The 26,514-nt window shown below is 31.2% G+C and overlaps 1 protein-coding gene across 1 annotated transcript; it reads left to right on the plus strand.

The window, feature by feature from the left end:
• Positions 1 to 7,324: 7,324 nt before the first annotated feature.
• LOC143061213 (uncharacterized) lies at positions 7,325 to 19,082 on the plus strand. Its single transcript, XM_076233699.1, has 17 exons — positions 7,325 to 7,531; positions 8,069 to 8,337; positions 9,013 to 9,115; positions 9,313 to 9,542; positions 10,208 to 10,336; positions 10,571 to 10,741; positions 11,469 to 11,605; positions 12,172 to 12,277; positions 12,818 to 12,901; positions 13,373 to 13,553; positions 13,744 to 13,833; positions 14,732 to 14,800; positions 15,869 to 15,929; positions 16,914 to 16,976; positions 17,775 to 17,959; positions 18,463 to 18,744; positions 18,895 to 19,082. The coding sequence occupies exons 1-17, from the start codon at positions 7,327 to 7,329 to the stop codon at positions 19,080 to 19,082; spliced, it is 2,553 nt and encodes an 850-aa protein (XP_076089814.1). The 5' UTR covers positions 7,325 to 7,326.
• Positions 19,083 to 26,514: the final 7,432 nt, after the last annotated feature.

Below are 26,514 nucleotides of genomic sequence, written 5' to 3' on the forward strand. Positions count from 1 at the left end.
TGAAAAACATAAAACCAAATTCTGGGTAACGATGGATTTCAAATATTTATACGTAGACGAACATAAATAATCACCTACGAATTCCATAATGGACTATAATAATTCTTCATCTTAAAGTTTCAAGTATCGCTGACCATACTATATCGTCATTTTGATACTACTTTTTATACAGGGGAATTTTTGATAATTGTTTCGTCTATTGAACCATAAAGATCATATATTTGGCTTATAATTGTTTAACAGCAACAAGCCTAACATACAAACACTTTCATTCGTCATTTCCACAGCAATGGGCGGTCTTTCGCTAATCTTGTTCATTCTTGCATAACTGAGTACACTGTTACAGTTATTTGATCCTTTCCAATTTGTCATATTGTCAGTTTTCATCGTTTAGCGCACGAAACATGTCGTGTGCAGAGGCTTACTGGAACAAATCACCACATATTAAGTGTTTTTTTTTTCTACTCGGAGTTCGTATTGCCGATTGTGTGAATGTTTACTCTGCATGCAGTTCCGTTCCGCTCCGTTCTTTTTCTTTTCTTTTTTCTTTACTAAATGTTTGCTACAGTGGCGATGACTTCGAACATCTCTTCAAATCGGTCAGAATCTGTCGTTAGAACTGTTATAGGACAGTATGTAGAAGTGTCATCCTGACACCTTTTAGACAGTTCTAGCTAGAGCAGTTCTAACCTAGTGTAGTGACGTCATTTAGAACTGTTTTCATTCCTGACAGGTTTGGTCAGTTCTAAGGCTAGAACAGTTCAAGACAGTTCTGCTGACAGTTCTACGGTTATAACTGATTTAGTCAGTTCTGCTGACAGTTCTACTATTAGAATTGATTTGGTCAGTTCTGCTGACAGTTCTACGAATAGAACTGATTTGATCAGTTCTACATAGAACAGTTAAAGACAGTTCTATCCTAGAACTGATCCAGACAGTTCTACCAAGAACAGTTCTAGGGTAGAACTGTTCTAGGTAGAACTGTTCTAGGACAATTTAGAACAGTTCTAATGAGAGGTTAGAAGTGATCTTCACTGTATATGACATTATGTTATTGTTCTATTATAAGTTTGAAAATACTTTGAACGACAAATTTATCTTACTCGCGTAGTGGTATAGTACGGAAGCGTATTAGGGACATAGAAAAAATAAAATTGGCAGTGAACTTTTTTTTCCAAGTCGAAATTTTGACATTTAAAATCTCAAAATTTCGACTTTAACTCGAAATTTAAACTTTTCTTATCTTGAAATTTTGACTTTCTAAAATCTTAAAATTTCGACTTTCTAAAACTCAAAATTTCGACTTTTTCTAAACTCAAAATTTCGACTTTTTCTAAACTCAAAATTTCGACTTCTTTTAAAAACTCAAAATTTCGACTTCTTTTAAACTCAAAATTTCGACTTTTTCTAAACTCGAAATTTCGACTTTTTCTAAACTCGAAATTTCAACTTCTTTTAAACTCAGAATTTCGACTTTTCCTCAGTATTTATACGTTTGCGATTACCACATTCACAGTCATTTATATCAGCGAGGTGGAGAGCCATTTACATCATAAACTTCATAAGCATATTTTAATAAACTAAACCATTTTAAAGAGGTTATTTTAGATAGAAAATCTTGTTCTTGCCGAAGAATAAATAAAATATGTTTCACGTTTAAAATACATATTTCAAGTCTGGACTTCAGATATGTGTATCAAGACAACCCCGCTATTCCAACACACCTATATTACGACATACTTTATTTCAACAGTCTAATATATAAAGACAAGGGTTAATAGTTGTGTTATTTGAATGCAAACTTCCAAAACTAGAAAACTGAGCAGCTCATTGGTCGTTCTGAATATGCATGGCTTTTTTAGCTACTTGATTTACCATAATTGTTTAAACAAGGCAAAGTCAGTGACTTGCTATTGGGATACCAAACAGGCCTTTGAAACTTTGATGCTAAATGTCCTAAGATCTGACGATCCTATGACAGTGTCGTGGAAACTAAAACATGGAATATGGGGGGGGGGGGGGGAATTCTGTCAACATGCATGTTCTTTACGAATGATTTCTTCAATATTAAATGCTAACCCATATCTCAATTTAAGAACAAAATCAATTTCTAAATATTTTAATTGCCAAAATGTGTGGATGACGTTTTAATAATTTGCGTCTATATCTACTCCTTCTTAAATTGTAATAACTGTGTTTGAATCCAAACATCAAAGTTTTAAAAGTACTTAGAAAAAGTCAAAATTTCGAGATTTCAACAGTCGAAATTTTGAGATCAAAGTCGAAATTTCGATTTAAAAAAAAAGTCGAAATTTTGAGTTTACAAAAAGTCGAAATTTTGAGTTTACATAGAGTCGAAATTTTGAGTTTAATATAAGTTGAAATATCGAGCTTAAAATAAGTCGAAATTTCGAGTTTTAAAAAAGTCGAAATTTTGAGTTAAAAATAAGTTGAAATTTCGAGTTTAAAATAAGTCGAAATTTCGAGTTTTAAAAAAGTCGAAATTTTGAGTTTAATATAAGTTGAAATATCGAGCTTAAAATAAGTCGAAATTTCGAGTTTTAAAAAAGTCGAAATTTTGAGTTAAAAATAAGTTGAAATTTCGAGTTTAAAATAAGTCGAAATTTCGAGTTTTAAAAAAGTCGAAATTTTGAGTTAAAAATAAGTTGAAATTTCGAGTTTTTAAATAAGTCAAAATTTCGAGTTTTAAATAAGTGGAAATTTCGAGTTTAAAGTCGAAATTTTGACTTTTTATAAGTTGAAATTTCGAGTTTCAAAAAGTCAAAATTTCGACTTTTCAAAAAGTCGAAATTTCAAGATTTTAGAAAGTCAAAATTTTAAGTTTAAGTCAAAATTTCGAGATTTGAAAAGTCAAAATTTCAAGTTAAAGTCAAAATTTCGAGATTTGAAAAGTCAAAATTTCGACTTTGAAAAAAAAGTTCACTGCCAATTTTATTTTTTCTATGTCCCTAATACGCTTCCGTAGTATAGTTAACCATGTGTTGATTCTTAAAAATTCTAAAGAACATTTGGACAATTTTAAATCTCGATCTATTTCTGAAATTATTTCTTACATAACTTTTGTTTTTTTAACCCTGTATACCAACATTCTCCATGTGAAATTATAAAATTGTTAAGAATAATCATTGACATATATATTTAATCTAAGCATCAAAAGTGGTAAATTTCCAAGTATTTTTAAAACTGCAAGAGTTTGCCCAATTTTTAAAAGTGGCGATGCCTGTAATCCTGATAATTATAGACCAATAGCAGTTTTGCCTTGTCTCTCAAAAATCATAGAACGACATATAGCTAATAGTTTGTATATATTTTTAAATAGTAATGACCTTCTTAATACTACACAGTTAGGTTTCAGACCTAAACATTCGTGTACTACTGCACTTATTAAATTAGTAGATGAATGGTTGGCAAATATAGATAATGGAGAGATAAACGGAGTTATATTTTTAGATTTAAAGAAAGCTTTTGATCTGGTTTATCATATAATTTTATTGAAAAAACTTGAATATTATAATGTTTCAAATTATACGCTAGACTGGTTTAAGTCATACTTGTTTGAACGAAGCCAACAAATTAAGGTCAATAACGTCATGTCTAATACTAAATGCATAAAAACTGGGGTACCACAAGGCTCTATCCTGGGCCCTTTGTTATTTATTTTATATATCAATGATTTACCACTTAATATAGAACATTCATTAATAGATTTATATGCAGATGATTCTACATTACATTGTAAAGGTAATAATTTACTTCAGTTAACTTCTAACCTTCAAAATGATATTCATGTAATTGAAAACTGGTGTGCGCAAAATTGTATGAAATTAAATGCCAACAAGTGTAAATCAATGATTATTGGTTCAAAACAAAGACTTTGTTCAACTGGAAACAGTTTAGATATTTAGGGGCCAGCTGAAGGACACCTACGGGTGCGGGAATTCTCGCTACATTGAAGACCCATTGGTTGCCTTCGGCTGTTGTTTGCTCTATGGTCGGGTGGTTGTCGCTTTGACATATTCACCATTTCCTTTCTCAATTTTAGATATCAATATTTCAAATGAACAAATAGAAAATGTAGATTGTGAAAAACTTCTTGGTTTATATATTGACAAAAACCTAAATTGGAATCAGCAGATAGAGAAAATGTCATGTACTATATCAAACAGAATCAATTTATTACAAAAGATAAGAAAATATTTACCTATGCATATACGTATTATCTATTTTAATGCTTATATTCTGCCATTATTTGATTATTGTTGCAATATATGGGGAAGCTGTTGTGAAAGTGGAATAAATAAACTTAATAAGTTATTAAAGAAATCTGCTAGGGTTATAGTAGAAGCTGACATAATGACATCATCCAGTTTATTGTTTAATAGTTTACGCTGGTTAAATGTGGAAAAACGCATTCAATACCAAAAGGCAATACTTGTATTTAAATCATTAAATGGTATGGTTCCTAACTATTTACAAGAAAATTTTCATTTTACTGATAATCAAAATTATAACTTACGTTCAGCTGATGAAAAAGTATTAAATCTTCCAAAACCAAAAACAAATTTTTTAAAGAAAACATTTACATATTCAGGTTCTCAACACCCGATACGACTCAGGTTTTCCTATTCAATAGATGTTAGGTTATGTGGGGTTATGCTGTTCAGCCGATAACATAGTATACTATGTTACTATATAGTATCGGGTTATCCTGTTGAATAGAATAACTAAGAGGAACTATAAGGTCTTTTCGAGCATGCGCAATTCCGTTTAGCTAAGCACGCTGCATTCAGCATCACTGTTTTTGGCGGCCATTTGTAGATTAAGAAAAAAGGTAAAAGTAAGTGCCCATATTTATAAAAACACCTTTTTATCTGTAGGATAGTCTAAATATTTATGATATGTTGAAAGGCTGTTATATTTTTTTTCTTTGACGCCTTACATCGACGCTGGGAACAGTATATCTAACGTTAATATATATGTTCCTGATCGACGGACAGCGTTATAGCAAAAATAGAAAATATCCTTCAAACAAGACGTTACAAGGTGTCTAGTCCATATAATTATGACGTCTTGAAAGGCTATTATAATTTGTTTCTTTGACGCCTTACGTCGAAGTAATGCGTCAAAGAAAAAAAATATATATATTAAGACGTCATAATTATTTGAACTACAAGGTATCCAGCTAATCATGCCGTCTGCTGCGTGTATTTTTTTATTTTGCCTTTGTTTTTTTATCCCACATTGACAAGGAAGGCGTCAAAGCAAACAATTGCAATATTAGCCTTCCTTGACTAATTTGTAAGGGTGATTGCCACAGGCACTTGTTTCTATCCATCAGTGACAGTGTCCATGGAAATAGTCCAAATCGGTGGCGGATCCAGAAATTTTCATAAATGGGGGCTCACTGGCTGCCTAAGAGTAGGCTGGCTGCTTCACGCTTCAGTGAATCCGTAAGCAACAATAAGAAAAATCTGAAATGGGGTCCCTTCCCCCCCCCCCCCCCCCAATGTCTTTGAGATTATTAAAGATAATCTATAATTCCGGGAATGACATAACTGCAGAACTGTACATGTAGGTTCTAGTGTTATTATTTGACTATTTGCGGACTATACACTTTATCGCTATTAACCTTATCGGCCGGCTGACCGGGCCGCTTTAACTTTTGACGCATACAACAATCATTTTTCCATTGTGGCGTCAGATATTTTGTTTTATGACGTAAAAATTTTACGGGAACCTGTGTGATATCCAGTAATGGCGGACAATTAGCGATAAGGTGTAATAGAGACCATGGTTTGCAAATAGTAAAAAAATAATAGATGGGCCTAAGTGGGGGGTCTGACCTTTACAAGGACTCTGGTATCGGGATTTGGGAATTCTTTTTATTTGATTTCTTTTAATTCAAAGACATTTTCAAAATATTGCATCTATAATACTAAAATGATGAGGTCCAATTTGTCAGCCGTCATCACGTAAAAACGACGAATCAAAGAATTTAACTTTATATATAACTAATATAGTACAAAGGTGTAGATTAGAAATTACACCACTCCAGGCTCTTTTGTTTTCCACGTAATTAAAATTGCCAATAAAAAAGAAGTTCCGGATCGAGTCCAATACCTATACCAATAGTAATATATTCACATGTTACCGGTTACCTTATTTGTACGTTCCGCATCTGACAGGCGCACCACAAAGCGGTGTATTCAGTATTAATATGCTGTATTTATACACGGGTCATAATCGCAGGGTTGACACTAGGCCACATTTTAAAGAATGTCTATTTCCCCTCCCCTGGTCTACCCTTTGTAAACAGACCAGGAAGGCAGGTTTTTTTTTTACTGGACGTGCTTGTCATTGCATGGTCACATGAATGGTTTGATTTTTCCAGTCCAGGCCACTTATCAGTTGTTTGTGCTCAATTTGAGTGTATTTATTTAGATTATCAATCCTTCTGCTTTCAAGCACTTTCCAAAAATGGAAACAAATTATTTTCAGGAAAAAAATAATTTTGATTTTTTTGTGGAAAATAATATTTTGACCCGGGTGGGGGGAGGGGAAACAAACATATTTTTAATTTTGGCCCTACTAAATTGTCAAATTGTTACCTATTATAGTATTTTAATCAGTAAGACTTTTTAAGATAACAATAGGAATACTTAAAAATAAAGCGTATAGGTACAGTTTTCAATTTGTTAGCGGGCATGATGTAAAACAGCGAATCAAAAAATTCAACTTTATTTATAACTAATAAAGGACAATGCTGTTGATTAAAACATACTCCATTCCATATTTGTTCCAGGACCTTTTGTTTTCCAAGTAATTAATATTACCAATGATTGATAAGTTCCAGTTCTACGGGTTCAAACAGAAAGATTTAGATTTGAAAGCAGAGAAAACTGTGCATCTTATAATCATCATGACTTTATCAGATGACAATACTAATACTTAAATAAGGCTTGTGCATAGTTATATACTTTAATTCAGTCACGGACCCGCGATATCATTGGTGTGTTCTATTAACTATTAAAAATACACAGGAAAATACACTTAATAGTTTTATGAACATTTCATTAAAGACTACTTACATAATATTTATTTAAAATTAACCAATGGCTCTGTAATAACACTGCACAATTAAAATAGCCCATGATCATGATGATTGTCACAATTGTAACATTTGAACATCATGAACTGAATGATATTTTAAGATTGCAGTGCATACCATGAATTATTTTAAAAAACACAACTTTTAACAAAGAGTTATCAATTACTTGTTTTACTTCACATTTATTACTTTTTCAGATGAAAAGGATTCATTTAACAACAAAACCACCCAAAATAAAGAGGACTGTTTTTGATGGGGCATCTTCCAAATTCCAAACAAAACATGTCAGGATGACATATAATGGTTCTGATGTTAGTAATAGCAACAATATCAACCAAGAAGTGACTAACCAACTTGCCCAAATAGACTATCCAGCTGACCAATTTGATTTTCAATGTGAAGGTATTTTTGTATTTTATATAATTGTCTGACATTTAGAATTTGTATTCTTGAAGAAATATTCAAATAAATGTTCTATTTACATAAGATATTTAAGGTAATACAGTTATACTTATGGATTTTTACCGGATTTTCTACTACAATGTAAAAATTTATTGTACTACACACCATTTTCACTATATTTTTTATTATTGCATCTGTGGACAATATCTTGTAAAGATTGCTTGAAATTAGTCACAAAACGCAATACACTCTGACTCAAGAAAGATGGCTACTGTTTAAAGTAATTAAAAGTATTGAATAACAACAACGGTAAAATTGTCTGATTACACATTTTGTATTTTACTTTTATACACCAGTTTACAGGACGTATTATGATATTCTGTGCCTGGTGTGTCTACTCGATCATGTTAAACCAACAAATTGAAAACCACAAATTAAAAACCTGCGGCTGTATGAGTGTTTATTTGTCTTGTTAATTTGCCTGCTTTGTGAACTGATCGAATTACAATGATTATGATAAATTGACTGTTTTTGCAGATAATGTGAACAGTAATCCTGGAAGAATCAATCTTACGTATGCAGAAAAAAGGAAAAGGGTAATGGGAGCATGGGACTTGCTGAGAGACAAGCTCATTGAAACCAGGTTGGAGGAACAGTCCCCAGCAACTCATTGTTGTTGCTTTTGTGAATCATCTATTGATGATGTTATTTTTTGTCAGGATTGTGGTCCCTCTGCATATTACTGTGATACTTGCTGTAAGAGGATTCACCAGAACATTTTGTTCCATAAACCACACCAGTGGAAGGTAAAATATGGCCACAATATATAAATAAAAAAAGATGTGGTATAATTGTTAATGAAACAACTCTCCACAAGCATACAAGAGACCAAATGACAAAGAAATTATTTACTATAGGTTGCTGTACAGCCTTCAACAATGAACAAAGCCCTGAAATGACAATGTAAAACAATTTAAATGAGAAAACTAACAGCCTATTTTTTGTTAAGAATATGAACGAAAAACATATGTAACACATAAGCAAACGACAACCATGGAATTACAGGCTCATGACTTGGGTCAGGCACATACATACAGAATGTGGTGGGGTTAAAATGTTAGCAATATTATCCCAACCCTCCCCTAACCTGGGACGTGTTGTTATAGTTTAACATATGATGTATATTGATCCAAAGATTTTTTATTCCATAAAAAAGAATAGGTTTGTTTGTCCAAACGCTACCTACCCAGAAAAAAGCTAATAAACACCAGATACTTCAATTTCTTTTTTTGAAGAAAAAAAAAGAAAACGCCTACCTACCTACTCACCGTCTCAACCTTTGGGTAGGGTTTGGGCAAACCAAAAAAAATTTGATTGTGACTTTGCCCTGTACTAATATATCTTTTTCAGGTTTATATTTGATCGTATTAACCTCATACAATAATACTATAATTTATATACATACTTTACCTCTATTACAGCAAACCATGTATGTACCTATTCAAATGACTAATGAACTTGCCAGGAAAGACCACATTTGTGAATCATCATACTCTACTTCCATATATGCTGTTGATGTAAAGGGTAAATATTTTTTTATGCTGCCCCAAAATAAATGTTCCCAATAATGGGTTCTGTATGGTTACTTTAGTATCCTCTTTTTCTTGATTGAAATTAACTTTATACAGATGAAAAAATAATTTTAAAGGGAAAGAAACTGAATTTATTACTCTTTAGAGCCTCTAGTTCTTCTTTATTTAATATTTTTTCTCATTTTGCAGGTTTACAACATACATGTAAAATCCAGCTATGCAGATGTGAAGATCCTGCTGTCACTTTTTTGCGTTACAGCTTATGGCCAGCTACACCTACAAGCCCTAAAATTGGCTTTGATCTCAGATTTATGGAGCTATTGTCTGTTTTGCAACTTGAGTGCTGTTTACCTGCAAAATCTTTTTGTGATGCTTTAGATACTATGCACTCTAACTACATCAAATTAATCTCCAACGTTGTAAGTTAATTTTAACAGTTTTCTGATGTTGGAAAGTGTTTTGTCTCTGACATTACTCATTTGTTAGAAATGCATCAATATAGACAATAAAAATGTTGATATATTTTAAAACTATTTATTGTCACAATGTGCTGTCTAGATGTAGAAAAAATAAGAAAAAAGATGGGAATTGTGGACTAGAATGTAAAGATATTTGGTTCACATCTTGCAAATTAAGTTTGTAAAAAAATGCTGGTATACCCTGTATATTGTGGGTACATTAAGATTTGTTTTCAACCTCATCAATGTATATTGTAAATACTTGGTATAAAACATAAGAATAACATCTTTCAAACATAACACCTAAATTATTATATCAATATAGCTCCTTGCTATCATTGGTTTAGTTTTACTCACTGGTTTACGCTACCGCCACTTCCCTTTGCTCAACCCTCAAAGCGAAAACAAGTCGCCCTGTTGTTTACAATACTCGCTTTCAGTAGCTTAGTTACACCATCAGACATTTGTAAAAACCTTAATTTTTTTATTGATAATAAAAGAAATTCAAACATAAACAATTCATTTTCTTAAGAAAAGAGGTTACAGCATTGACTCTACAGTGTTTGTAGCAGGTTACTTCATTTGAATCTGTTTTAATAAAATTCTCTTCTCTTTCTTTTTTTTAGGAAAAAAACATATATAGAGCTGTGGTTGGTGATTGCCTCACTGAGTACAATTACCATAGGTATTCACTGAATACCCGAGCAAACATAACAGAATCTTCTTTTGCCACTGAATGTCCAATATGTGTTAAGGTAAGTTTCTAATATAAATTTATATTATTTCTTTTTGAGTTGATTTGTTCCAACAAACTTTAACTTATCATATCATTTCGGAAAACATATTAGCGATTTCATGTGTCATGATAAATTTTACAAATACAATTTTGTAATTGGTCTGTCTCGTTTTTCAAATCTGAAACAACGTACGCTATAATTGTTTTAATGATTTAATTTTGAGTTCTATATGACTTTATAATCTTTTCACAGACACCATCAATAGTTTCCATGGATGCCAACTTTGGTCTTGTTCATAAACAATCGTCAGGATCTGGTCAAGACAGACAATCAGCTAGACATAAAAACCTATATTTTCTTGATCATGGGGATCTCAGAAGATTTATTGATGATTACGCTCTTGACAGTAAAGCACCAAATAGTGTAAGTTATTTTAATTTCTAGCGACAGTGTATGGTAGTCATTATCCATCAGTGGAATGATACATTTTTTATTAACTAGACTTGGGTAAAAGGTATTCAGAAAATAAGAACCAAATTCACATTTAATGTGTAACCATGAAAACAAAATATGACAAAAGTTCTATAGTTGGTTTTTTTTAACTAATTTAAGTGTATTTTAGATTGTCAAATTATGTGCACACCCAAGAATTATACAATAACTAATCAAAGAACTTTAATAGATATAAATATTAATTAAGTGGCTGAACAACACATTAATTCACATTTGCGGATATTAATTTTTATCATGTTCATTGTTTAAATGAAAACTTTGCATTTAATGCATTATTGAGACGACATCATGTTTCTCCATATTTTTGTTCTCTGTGCATTTCCGTACATTATGTGCAAATTTAAAATAGTTGTCCAATGTTTTATTTCTTGGGCCAAAACTTACCCTTAAATATCCCTACTCCTTAAATTGTTTATGGTTCCACCATGATAATTAAATTTAAAATGTCCTTTTTCTCAGATTTCTCTTTTTTACTTTCATATTAATATAGGATTTTGAAATGACAATACATGTACAGTATACAATTATTTTTAAGTTTATTTGTACATTAACTAAAGAATATACTCCAATTTTAATCACATCACATGTGTATAAACCATAGATATAGATGAATTATAAAGTTATATATACATTTTAGGAATGTTCAAACTTCCAGGCTGGTAATGCCATTCGCTCTAAAGTGAAAAATGGAAAACTTGATGTTACAGGAATATTTGGCAGTGTATGCAAGCATGACATTCCAATATATTTTGCAGATTTGGTTCATGGAGAAAGGTATATGTACAAATGTATATTCTGTTACAACTGTTTTCCTATTAAAATCCTATTAAAAGAAGGCTGTTTTGTTTGGTTATTTCTCAGTTTCTTTATTTATTCTATGGACAAAGTTAAGAAAAAAGGAGTATTTATTACCATGCAAAATTACCAATTAATAAACTTAATAAACAATTAAAAACATCTGCTTTAGTTAGATTTAGTTGTAAGAAAAATGTCACTCTTGGGAACCCTTGTAATTTTAATCATCAACTGTCATCTTATGACATGTTATTTACCCTTGAATTAAGAAATAATTTGTCAAACTATTTTATTTTAGATTTACAGTAGCATAGTTTTCATTTTTTATTAGTATCTAATGCTTGTGCAAGTTGATTCATATACTTTTTTTGTCTTCAAGTCTTTCCTTGGGCAAGTAAGAGTCAGTATGATTGTTTACTGTAAAAATATGATTTTCAAACAATTAACCTTAAAGGTGTAAATAAATATTTCCATAAATATTGTGAAATTTTCCATCTTTGTGTATGTTTATATGTAGAACTTCTTTAAATTCTTTCTCTTTTCAGATTGAGTTATCCAGTCTATATGTTAAAGTGTATATTGGAAAATAGGTCATCAGATAATTTGGTTGTCATGTATGACATTGCCTGTATGTTGCATAAACATTTGAAGGTAATCTTTAAAAAATTGTTTAATGGATGTTTGAAAAAAATATACTGTTTAAAGTTTTTTTCCTATTTAGTATTATTCATGGGATTAGTAAGTGATTTATTTCTTTTGAAAACAACATCAGTTACATGTATTCTGGATTCTAAAATAAAATATACTCAAAAGATTCTGATTGATTAACTGTATATACTCCCTATATATCAGCCCAACAATGCTAGATCTGTACATTTGTGAAAGCAAACATTTTGTTCTTTTAAGGATGTCTGACATTGTTGGGCTGATTTTAAACGAATTATCTATACAGAATGTATTGTCAGCCTTGTATCACCATCCCTGCTGGTGACCTGATGGATAAAATCTGCTATAGAGTTTGTCATTGGTTTAGACGTACTTGTATATATATATATATGTTTTTATACAACGTAATTGTAGGTTTGAATGTTTTCAATTTAGACTAGTGTCTATATATATATATATATATATTGTTCCTTCTTATGCTGTTTGTATACATAAATTGCATAATTTACTCTCTTTTCATTTCAGAAAACTAATAACATTGATGTTTTAGAGAGATGTTCCTTTGCTGTCCCTGTTTTTCACAGTTTTGCACACAATACAGAATGTCAGGTAAACTTATCAATTTTATGAATTATGTCCTAGTCATATGATGATGGTAGCAATTTTTTTTTATCTGTATGAAAATGGGGAATGTGCCAAAGAGACAACAACCCGACCATAGAGCAGACATGTTAGGTGTCCCAAATTTCATTCCCAAATTTTTGTGTTTTAAGATAACAAAACAATTGTTTGGACATTTCTTTAGTGCTAGTTTTAATTTTAAAGGCTGTTCAAAAGTTAAAATTGTTCCCCTAACTGCAATTGAATAGAAAATTTTGAAATTTCGTTGATTTTACTTTTAATGTTCCGGTACAACTTGATTGAAATAAAATGGGACAATTACATTTTTAGCTTTTGATTCCAACCTTATTCAATTGAGTTACTTTTTGAGTGTTATATTTTTTAATGTATTTTAGTCTTTCTTGTATGCTGTTGTTGTTGTAAGGTTAATTTTAGGAACTTTTGGAATGTTTTTTTTAGTTGATGTATGGTCAGAGATTTGCAGACGGAACAGGTTTGACAGACGGAGAGGGAATTGAAAGGCTGTGGTCCTATCTGAGGGGTTTTAGAAAAATAACCAAAGAAATGACGATCAATAACAGGCAAGATCTACTAACGGAAGCTATGTTGCACCACACAGAAAAACAAATATGGAATCTAGGTATGTAGCTAATATTAGATTTTCATTTAATTCATATATATGAAAATCATCTTTATGCTATCCAAAAATATACCCATGCCTGTCTGTAAGCATGTCCCAAAATTTATTTCCATTCTTCACCTTTACCTTGACTCAATATTATAATTCAAAATAGGGTTCTTAACATAGATATACTTTCTTTTTTTTTCAGGAAAAAAAATGGTAGAGAAGAAGAAACGATGTGTGCAGATATTGAAAGAAAATGAGGCCATTATATCTGGAATTCTTGTTGATATGAAAGGTAGGATGACCTTTAAACTATTAATTGAAATTTGTATTATTTTGAAATATAAAATGGGTATCCATAAATGCATGCTCAGCTGGTTCATATCAGTTCAAATTAAAAAAAAATAGCCTACCCCTTTATCATGCTGGCCTGAATTATGTTGCCTTTTATAGGCAATGTTTAGTTTTAATGTAAGTTAACCCATTTTATTTTATTAATATCAAGTAATTTGATACCCTGTTTCAATACTTTTTGATGAAATTATGCAAGATATAGTTCTCAAGAAGTACATACATAGGTCTTTTTCTCACTGGCACTCAAACAATATATTTATATTGATAATATACAATTATTGACTTTTGATGACGGTGATCTCAGAGATTGTTGGATGATTTTAAGGGTCATAAATTTTTTAGCTAACTTGATGAATCAAAATATGCTAACAGATCAATGTAAGAATCAATATTTATTAACCCGAGATATGATATTCAACTAAAATCAAAAGTTAACTATTGTTTTATAGTTGTATAATAACATGCTCTTTTTGTTATTTTATTGAGTAATATTTATTGACAGAATCTTTACCAATTTTAAAAATGCAGTATAAAAGTCAAATTAATTTGTAAAAGAAGTATTCATAAAAAAGCTGATTGATAATATATGAGCTTCGTCAGATAGAAATAGACCTTATGCAAGTGCACATTTACATGTATATAACTTTGCTTAGTTTAAGGAAAATTTATCATGTTCAAGTACAAAGTAAGATGAATTTTGTTCTTTGTTATAGGGTTCTTATAACAACTCGATTTTTAAACAGTTCCAGACTTTTGACTTGAGATTTAATTTCAAGTCGTCATGGCCAATATATTTATTCAAGAGTAGACAGAACTTTAAACTTATTTCTTTATTACAGAATCTAAAGATGTGATTCAAACCTGGAAGGAAGAATGGAAAACACAATCCAACAGAAAAGAAAGGAAAGGTGAGGAATATTATGAATGCTTTTTGTGGTACGTCTGCATAAATATTTGACTAAGCGTGATTCAATATGCAGTTTACAGGAAAGACCTTGGGAAGTAAACTTATATTGCAACAGCAATAATGACCTCGCCTTTGGCTCAGTCATTATCACTTTCTTAGTCAATACCACTGTCCTGTGGGAAGTCCATATATCATGATAATGACCAGTTTTTCAAGAACTATCATGGTTATTTCATTGAGAAACCATGTTTTGGGAAATTCTCATAAATTCAAAACGCCTAAAGCGAACTCGAGTAGTTGTACGATTTCTATAGCAAAGAGTGAAGACCAGTCGTAGTAATACTGCCATTCATTTTAGTGCAACTTTTCAGTATATAAATTCTTAATTAAGTTCTCTTTAATTTTACTATTAACGAAAACATATAATAAACAATTCAACAACTTAAATTCAATATTAAAATCAGGAACATGCTTTATAAAAAGTACATCTTTCTAAACAGAGAAACCACGCCCCATTGGTCATTAATAGCAGAGAAACCACGCCCCAACAGTCATTATCAAAGGGAAACCACGCCTCAACGGTCATTATCAGACCTAAACCACGCCCCACCGGTCCATATCATGTAAAAGTTCATTAACAACCGGTTTTCTGGTCTATATTGTTCTGTTAATGACCAATGGAATTTATTACTGAAGATTAATGAATGTCATGACCCCTTTTTATCCAATAAGAGAATCTTATTCCCAACCGATACGAAATAATTTATAATAGTTTTCATTGGTAGCCTTCCATAAGAAATATTTTATAATTTTGAGTTGTAACGTGTAATTAATGTTTAGATTTGTTGTGCAGCAACATCCTGCACATACTACACATTTGCCACTCATTCAAAGTAAAAGCCTTGACAGGTTAATTTACTTTCTATAGTACAGTAACACAAGTCCAGAATCTCAAAATACACTTAATACTATTACCTCACAATCTTTTCTATTTTTGGAAAAATGCAGGCAACTTTATATTATTTATTTTTAAATATATTATACTAGTTCTTTAAATTTATTCATTTAGCTCTGCCTTTGACTACAGATGAGCAGTATGCTGAACTCCTGCATCAGATTGAATCCAAAAAGTGAGTTTCAAGCAGTTCAATTGAGAACTTGAATGAAAAACAAATCATGTGGCTCATCCTTTTAAAACATTTAGAAACCATTGTAAAATGAAAAAAAAAAAAGGTGGATTGAGGGTTTATGTTCTTAAAAGCTAGTTTTGAAAACTAACATGATCTTAGGACAGAATATAATGTTATCTACAACTTTTTCCTGAAGGCCAAAACAAAATTAGAACTTTGATGGCTGAGTGATTTAAGTTATTACTATAATCACTAGTGAGTCAACATGGAGGTCAGGAGTTTAAACCCATTCTTGCTGCTCTTATCTTAAATGACTGGCTGCCTTAAAATGCCCCAAATCAGTGTTAGAATAAGTCTTAAATCAAATCCAAAACAGAATATATGTATGTCACAGTAAGCCAACCAACTCTTATTGTAGAACCAGCTGACTACATCATTTAATTTCTGTTATTTAGGAAGTAACTAATTGAAATTGTTGGACATAAGGGGTATATCTGGGTATTTTGCGAAAAAGGACCATGGCCAGTTATTGGAATTTTAACACGGTTATCAATGAAATTGGGAAATACAACCAATATTCCAGGTGGTAGTTAAATTGCAACTAGTTTTTTTTTTTTTGGGGGGGGGGGGGGATTAAATAAGAAACTACATAAATGCTTTTGATAATTCTATTTTCTGTTCCTTTTAGTTTTTAGATTTAACAACAAGACACTCGAGTTTATTTTAGTATCAAATCAAAAAAAAACATTCAAAATCTACTCATTAAATACACAGGTCAATTTGGCATATAGACAACTCAGACCATGGAAATATGAATCACTTCATCCAAAATCATAGTGCCAAAATAAGATAAAAAAAAATGAAAATACTGACTTACCTTTCCTTTTTTTTTTTTATGATTTAATTTAGTCTGCTGTGGTAGTTCCTGCTACAACTGCTACAATGCTTGTGCATTGTTGTGACACTATTGTGTTTTTTTTACAGGCAACTATTAGATATAAATGAAGCAGATGATGAAAAGGTGGAAATGGAAAGACGCATTGAAAGGTGAATTTGACACATATATTATATGTAACATTTTTAATATATTATTGTTATATTCCTTATTATTTTGTAAGCACTAGCACTTTAACCTTTTCTGCAATCATACAGAGACATTACAAAGTTTTCTGGCATTTGTTGATGATTGTTTGTCATAGATGAAACATGCTTTGGGAAAAAAATGTGTACATGCATTAATTTGAATATGGATATTATTACAGTCATTAAGGGATAACATCAAAGATCAATATAAGATAAAAAAAAAAAAAAAACTTAATTCAAAATAGTTTGGGGGTGGGGTTGAACTGCTGCAAGATATCCATATGGGTCAATCATTTTTTTCCAAATTAAGTTTAGAGGGAGGAGGGGTCAGTGAAAAAACTATACGAATTAAGTTTTTTTTATCCTTCATTAAACTTTTGATGTCGTCTTTAAATATGTGAACTTTTCAAATATCAGCTCATGGACGTATAACCTATACAACTGAAGAAATGAATTTAACCTTCAAACTAAAAAAAAACCATAAAAAACTCAACTGCAAATGGATGAACACTTCAACTTTTAATTTCAACTTTTAAAAAAAATTTGGTTTATTTTTTTTTATTTGTAAGGGTTGCACTTAAAACATGTGATGATACTTTATCTGTTGATCATTAGATCTTACGCTAAATACACTTGTGATTACAGTATAGTTGTGCAATAATTAAAAATGTTATAAGTTTTCAATTTTACATTATGGAGTGAAATTTTAACCCCACTTAAAAACAAAATTCATTTGTTCTATTATAATGTCTTCTTTTCTAGGCTAATATCAGATTGTTCAAAGTTGAAGAAAAAAACAAATTTAACCCAGCTTCAGCTTACTTCAGATCAAGGACAACTGCTTTTAGAATCAGCTCAGACAAAGAGAAAAAGCGCATGTTTGGTCAAATTAAAGGAACTTGCAACTGACCGGCAATATTTGTCTAGCTTGATGAAGAAATATGCAGGTATGAAAATGTATAACTAGTATTATATTCATAAGAGCTGTTCTACATGTATTTAAACTTACATGGTACCATCGGTAGACAATTCAAAACTTTAATTAATCACCCATAGAGTCAAATTTATAATTTCAATTCAATTTTCAATGAATTAACATTTTTTTTTTCTATAATTATGTATGGCTTTCTAAGAAGTTGTGATTCAAGCTTTATACGTCAAGCTATACAATGTGTTAAATTTTAAGGTTTACCTCTCAGCAACTATTTGTAAATAGCCATATAGGAATTTTTTATTGCATTTTTCTCAAACTACAAATGAGTCCTTCAAAATACAAAATCAAGTGTCATATAACCTGCTTTTCATTGCGAACTGTTCACAAATGTTTTTCTGTACAACTCTCTAATTACCGTTTTACTTGACACGTTAATAACATGTTACCATTATTTTTATCAGTGTTATGTCCTTTTTTCTGAGAGCCAATAAATAATTTGTTATATCAATTTTTCAGAGGGTCAAGCCATTGGAATCCGTATAAGCAAACAGTTCTCAAGCAACTTTCTAAAGATAAAAAAAGAAGTGGACAAACTGAATGCTATTAACAACACAAATTTGGATTCTAAACAATTTTTGTCACTTGAATCAGAAATATATGATCAGTTGGAATCGAGAAAGATATCTGAAAACCAACAAAAGGCTGTTCAGTCCAAATGTTTGATTGACCATGCAGAAGAAGAAAGTAATAATATTGACATTGAAATAAAAAAATATTTACCTTATTTAAGTAAACAGAGTAAGGAAATTATTGACACAATCAACAATCTTTTACCTTTAGAAGGAAACCGGTTCCATTTAGGCAAAATTAATTACCTGTTTGTGAAACATTTTAATATTGAAACACTTTTTCATTCATGTTACACATTATTTGAACACACTGTTACAGATGTTTCTATTGTACCAAGAATAGTTCATGATAAATTGAATACTGAATTGTCAAGATCCTTAAATTTACCAACCGAAGAAGAAATGACAACAATATTTCAAGAAATTGAGCAGTTTGAAACTAATGATTTGAACAGTATTTATATAGAAAAGGACAGTGACGAGGAATTAGATGAAGATGATATTTAAATTGATAACTGCTTTTTTTGTGTTGACGACACAATTATTAGATCGATAAATAAAGGAAAAGCTTAAACCATGTCAGTAAATAGCACTTGGTTTTAAAACTCAATTTTTCAGAGGGTCAAGCCATTGGAATCCGTATAAGCAAACAGTTCTCAAGCAACTTTCTAAAGATAAAAAAAGAAGTAGACAAACTGAATGCTATTAACAACACAAATTTGGATTCTAAACAATTTCTGGTTTCAGAGGGTCAAGCCATTGGAATCCGTATAAGCAAACAGTTCTCGAGCAACTTTCTAAAGATAAAAAAAAGGAGTGGACAAACTGAATGCTATTAACAACACAAATTTGGATTCTAAACAATTTCTGGTTTCAGAGGGTCAAGCCATTGGAATCCGTATAAGCAAACAGTTCTCAAGCAACTTTCTAAAGATAAAAAAAGGAGTGGACTAACTGAATGCTATTAACAACACAAATTTGGATTCTAAACAATTTTTGTCACTTGAATCAGAAATATATGATCAGTTGGAATCGAGAAAGATATCTGAGAACCAACAAAAGGCTGTTCAGTCCAAATGTTTGATTGACCATGCAGAAGAAGAAAGTAATAATATTGACATTGAAATAAATAAATATTTACTTTATTTAAGTAAACAGAGTAAGGAAATTTTTGACACAATCAACAATCTTTTACCTTTAAAAGGAAACCGGTTCCATTTAGGCAAAATTAATTACCTGTTTGTGAAACATTTTTAGATTGAAACTCTTTTTCATTCATGTTTCACATTATTTGAACACACTGTTACAGATGTTTCTATTGTACCAAGAATAGTTCATGATAAATTGAATACTGAATTGTCCAGATCCTTAAATTTACCAACCAAAGAAGAAATACCAACAATATTTTTTTAGGAAATTGAGAACAATGATTTTTTAGTGTTAGATTAGATCAATTTCAACAGGAGAAGCTTTTAAAAAAAATCATGTCAGAAAATGTACCTGGTTAAAAAAAAGGTGATTTTTTTTTTAAAGTTTATTAATATTCTTTAATTTTCATGCCTTTTGTTCTTATTGGTGGGCCGTCTAAAGTTAAAATTATTGCATTTTTAATTCATAAATTTTGCAATATAGAAAGGTTATTAAAACAAATGAGTTGTTAATTTTACTATTTAGAGGAACTTGCTGTTGAGATTAATCAGGTTGAAATTTTAGGAGTGGGTGCATAAAATGATTTGCAGAACAGGATATAACCCCCTGGCGCACTGTGAAAGGTCGTAAGGTTATAAGTCCCTGGCATGGATGGAACAAGCCTGTAAACTTGGCCTGCTGCAAATCAAACTATGCTTTTTAAAACTTTTATTTATAATTGATTGTTTTGGAATTAATACAATCTGGACAAGTTTATATGCAGTTTATATATGTCTGAATAGATCATGTGAATTGGTTGTAATCACAAAATTCTTGGTGTTGCTTGATGATGATAAATTAAAAGTAACCCTAAACGTTATTGTTTTAATTTTTTAATATAGAACTAATAACATTCTTGACTATAGAGATGTTTGTTTTGGTAAAAAAACTTGCTGTTAATATATTTCGGGTAGGAATTTAACGAAAGTTGGGAGGGGGATTGCATGTTATGATTTGCAGAACAGGATATAACCCGCTGGCGCACTGTGAAAGGTCGTAAGGTTATAAGTCCCTGGCATGGATGGAATAAGCCTGTAAACTTGGCCTGCTGCAAATCAAACTATGCTTTTTAAAACTTTTATTGCTTGATTGTTTTTGATTTAATGATATTGTACAGATGTTTAACAACTTTAATGGAACCTAAATATCTTTATAAATAAATTTATGTAACCTATACCCAATGTTGTTCTTTACATTGAATAGTAATTTTGCAGACTTGAGAAAGGATGGTACATTTTTTTTTTGCCCCTCTTTTAGTATATATCAAAGAAAATTTTTCCAGTGACTAATGTAACTTGAACCTTGAGTCGAGGTCTAATTCCGACAGCTGACACCATACAATTATTTCTTACATATAATATGTCAGCAATTGCTTATGATATCTTGGAAGAGAAAAATATGGAACCACAATAAATGACTATAAAATTAATATGAAGTGTGTGTGATATTGAGGCAACTCTTCGTCAAAGACATAATGTACTTATCTTCCAATTCATGAACTGAAACCAGCATGAAATAACATGCTTAACTCTCACATGACTCCACTTGCAGAGACGAGCATAGTTTATCATTCATATACTAGTATGTGTAATAAATTGGAATATTGAATATTGGTGTAAATACAAGGAAAAGGAAACCCAAAGTTAAAATACCATAATTATCACTCAAGAAACCAGTCTCAAGATCTCATTTCCATAATCGATGACTTGGACCTACACCTTACAATATGTGTATATCTATATCAATATGATATAACCACATTACTGTAATAAAACCTGAAAAATCACTTCATTTCTTGCACACCATCTAAACAGTACCTCATGTTACTAGGGAGACAATTCTTTTACAAGTAATTGTCCAATTATTGTAGAATAAAGTTTGTGTAGGACAGCAAAATTTAGTTTTCGTCTTCTTAAACTCACTCTTTCGATTATTAACAACAATCAAACAAACCTTACTATTAATAACTGGGACTTGTACATGAGAAGAACAGGGAAAGTAGAATTAAAAATTTAATTTATATAAGTAACCAGAGATATGAACTATATCTGTAAACATCAGCAGTTGGCTTCCCCTATCCAGCACACTAGAAAGAAGTCGTTTCCCATTCTGATTCAAATTCTAATCTTTTATAACTCGTCTTTGTGAGCATAGCATGATGATATTTAGATTGTACTTGTATATACAATATCCATAAAAACAAAGAACTAAAAAATACTGAACAGTCCGAGGAAAAATTGAAACGGTAAGTCCCTAATCAAAAGAATGGATAACAACTGTCACATTCCTGACTTGATACATGCATTTTTATGCAACTGCCAAAAAATTTTCGGACAATAACTTTATTTTAAGTGAATTGATCTTTGATTTCTTTTTAAGAAGGTTCAATCTGAGACTACTATAACACAATAAACACATATAGTCTTGGGTTCAATACAACAAAAGTTTGGATTGGGTCCTAACCTTTTAGGAATAAGTATTGTGACTGCTCTGAAATTTGACCACAAGTGGAAGGTTGGGATTTTTTGTGTGCTTATGGTGCCAAAGGATTAGAAATTAAGGACCAAAACAAGCATTTTTGTAGTTTCAGAAAAATAACTTGTGTGAATGGATCTCGCGGCTAACATCGTACGACAAGGTTCCTTATCACAAAGGGAAGAATGGGATTGAGTTTGAGGATTATTGGCCCAAACATGCCAGGATTTCGGTACAAGTCCGAAAACAAGCATTTCAAGTTTTCTATTTTCCAGACAATAACTTGTGTATGGCATGGGTCTCTCTAAAATTGTACAACAAGGTTCCATATTACAAAAGAAAGAGTGGGATAGAGTTTGAATTTGTCCCAACTGTTCAGCGAAATAAATTTATGTTGTGTAGAACTGTGCAAAAAAAAAATCTTTTAAAAGAAGGGACGTCGACAAAGTATAACACATAAGTAAAAATAAATCCGATGTGTTGACGGTTTCAATCGGTAAAAATCATTAAGGTCTACCAGAATGTAACTTACAATCTTCCAAGTGGTTCAATAAAAACAACGGATGCGGTGGCTCTGAAATAATTATGTATCCCATTGTTGTATGTCTCATTGGTCTGTTGGTGTATGGACGATATATAGCGTCTATATCCATGGAATAGTATATGCCTCATTGGTGATATGGTGTATGAACTTTATATATATATATATATATATATAGCTTATACGAATCGAATAACTCTGTAGAAAAATGGAAATTCATTTGGCATTTCCATTGAAGTTGTCTTTTAGTGTGTCGTTTTAACAGATTTGCTACCGGTCTTGTAACCGCTAGATTTATTGCTTGATGTTTGCTGTACTTCCAGTGACAACTATTTCATTCATGTTCAGGAAGAGACCATATTAAAGATGAAAACAATAGTTCGGTCATGTAACCGCTAGACGCCTGTCCAGCAAACTATTTACGTCACTGAGTGGCAAATATTTCATTCATGTTCAGGAAGAGATCATATTAAAGATGAATACAATAGTAAGGCCATATTAATGCTAGACTGATTGAATGGTGTTGATTTTACGTCCAGTGACAACTATTTCATTCATGTTCAGGAAGAGACCATATCAAAGATGAAAACAAAAGTTAAGTCATGTAACCGCTAGACGTCAGTCCAGCAAACTATTTACGTCCCGAGTTCAAATATTTTACTCATGGTCAGCTGAAAGATATCATATTACAGATAAATAAAATAGTTAGGTCATGAAACCACTGCTAGACGACTGTCCATCAAACTATTTACGTCAAGTAGCAAATATTTTCATTCATGTTCAGGAAGAGATCATATTAAAGATAAATACAATAGTTAGACCATATTACCGCTAGACTGATTATTTGAAGTTGGCTGTACGTCCAGTGACAAATATTTCATTCATGTTCAGGACGTCGGATATCATATTAATGATGAATACAATAGTTCGGTCATGTAACCGCTAGACGTCAGTCCAGCAATCTATTCACGTCCCGAATTCAAATATTTTATTCATGGTCAGCGGAAAGATATCATATTACAGATAAATAAAATAGTTAGGTCATGAAACCACTGCTAGACGTCTGTCCATCAAACTATTTACGTCAAGTAGCAAATATTTCATTCATGTTCAGGAAGAGATCATATTAAAGATAAATACAATAGTTAGACCATATTACCGCTAGACTGATTGATTGATGTTGGCTGCACGTCCAGCGACAAATATTTCATTCATGTTCCGAGGACGTCGGATAAAATATTAATGATGAATACAATAATTCGGTCATGTAACCGCTAGACGTCTGTCCAGCAATTTATTTACGTCCAGTACGTCCATGTTCAAGACGAGATAATATTAAAGATGAATTACAGACAATACTTACAGACTATCTAAGAACTGCAGACTATACTTACAGACTAAATCTAATTATCTGAGACAAAACTTACATCTGTATATAGGAACCTCAGACAATACTTACAAACTGTATATGAATACCTCAGACTAGTATACTTACAGACTGTATCTAAGAACTGCAGACACTACTTACAGACTAACTCTAAGAACCTCGGACAAAAATTACAATTGTATATAAGAACCTCAGACAATACTTACAGACTGTATCTAAGAACTATAGACAATACTTACAGACCGTATCTAAGAACTATAGACAATACTTACAGACTATCTAAGAACTATAGACAATACTTACAGACCGTATCTAAGAACTATAGACAATACTTACAGACCGTATCTAAGAACTATAGACAATACTTACAGACCGTATCTAAGAACTATAGACAATACTTACAGACCGTATCTAAGAACTATAGACAATACTTACAGACCGTATCTAAGAACTATAGACAATACTTACAGACCGTATCTAAGAACTATAGACAATACTTACAGACCGTATCTAAGAACTATAGACAATACTTACAGACCGTATCTAAGAACTATAGACAATACTTACAGACCGTATCTAAGAACTATAGACAATACTTACAGACTGTATCTAAGAACTATAGACAATACTTACAGACTATCTAAGAACTACAGACAATACTTACAGACTGTATCTAAGAACTACAGACAATACTTACAGACTGTATCTAAGAACTACAGACAATACTTACAGACTGTATCTAAGAACTAAAGACAATACTTACAGACTATCTAAGAACTACAGACAATACTTACAGACCGTACCTAAGAACTACAGACAATACTTACAGACTATCTAAGAACTACAGACAATACTTACAGACTGTATCTATGAACTACAGACAATACTTACAGACCGTATCTAAGAACTATAGACAATACTTACAGACCGTATCTAAGAACTATAGACAATACTTACAGACCGTATCTAAGAACTATAGACAATACTTACAGACCGTATCTAAGAACTATAGACAATACTTACAGACTGTATCTAAGAACTACAGACAATACTTACAGACTATCTAAGAACTACAGACAATACTTACAGACCGTACCTAAGAACTACAGACAATACTTACAGACTATCTAAGAACTACAGACAATACTTACAGACTGTATCTATGAACTACAGACAATACTTACAGACCGTATCTAAGAACTACAGACAATACTTACAGACCGTATCTAAGAACTACAGACAATACTTACAGACTATCTAAGAACTATAGACAATACTTACAGACTATCTAAGAACTACAGACAATACTTACAGACTGTATCTAAGAACTACAGACAATACTTACAGACTGTATTTAAGAATTACAGACTAACTCTAAGAACCTTGGACAAAACTTACAATTGTATATAAGAACCTCAGACAATACTTACAAACTGTATCTAAGAATTACAGACAATACTTACAGACTATCTAAAAACCGCAGACTCATTATTTTTGTATACAGAAAGATCGGTTTTCTATTACTAGCTAGATATTTACTGTAGAATACTAAGTAATGTTTTCATAATTTAAATTTGACAGGTACAGAACGTGCATAAAGCCTTTGTCATCAATCATATTTCATCGAGACTGCAAACAATTTTTTTAATTTTTTTCTGACAATGTTAACATGCTCTATAAGTATTTTTGACGTATGTACATGTAATTAAAAGTTAGTGCAGTTCATCAAATTGAATGACCGGGAAGGCAAGGCGAGAACTAAATGGTTATTGACATCGAGCCACATATATATCATGCATTTATTCATTATTAAGTTGGCACTGGCTACGGTTACATGGAAATTTAACAATAATAAAAATATTATTGTTACATTGGAGACTAATTGTCAGAATGCAAAGTTGGGTAAGGAACCGATTAATTACGAATGTAACAATAATTATTGAGGCTACGGTTACATAACGTTATTGTTACATGAAAAACAGCAATGTACGCTAGATTATTAAACTCAAATCTTCTATAATAGTTTTATTGCTTAATTCTTTCATATGTACTAAATAATACTTGTAAATTAAATAATGATAAATAATAAATATTATTATTCAACAAATGGTGTTTAATTATAGTTATACGTATTAATGGTTTTGATTTTCTTAACTTTAGATACTACTTCACATTAGTAATGTCAAAGGCGAAAAATATAGGTTAATGGTTTCACTTTAAAGTATTTAACTGCACTGCACACCTACTCTTATTACAGTGTCATTATACTTTGAACAATGGATGAAGATATTTCTATTACCAATTTTGTTTAGGGTGAACAAATTAAAACTTGGCAGTTGGGATGCGTT

Source organism: Mytilus galloprovincialis, chromosome 1 (genome assembly GCF_965363235.1).
Source record: "Mytilus galloprovincialis chromosome 1, xbMytGall1.hap1.1, whole genome shotgun sequence".
Taxonomy (NCBI): domain Eukaryota; kingdom Metazoa; phylum Mollusca; class Bivalvia; order Mytilida; family Mytilidae; genus Mytilus; species Mytilus galloprovincialis.

Coding starts and splice junctions, on each gene's coding strand:
- LOC143061213 (XM_076233699.1), top strand. CDS start 7,327: ATGAAAAGGATTCATTTAACAACAAAACCACCCAAAATAAAGAGGACT. Junction 9,116..9,312: donor ATATGCTGTTGATGTAAAGG/GTAAATATTTTT, acceptor CTCATTTTGCAG/GTTTACAACATACATGTAAA. Junction 12,278..12,817: donor TGTTGCATAAACATTTGAAG/GTAATCTTTAAA, acceptor TTTTCATTTCAG/AAAACTAATAACATTGATGT.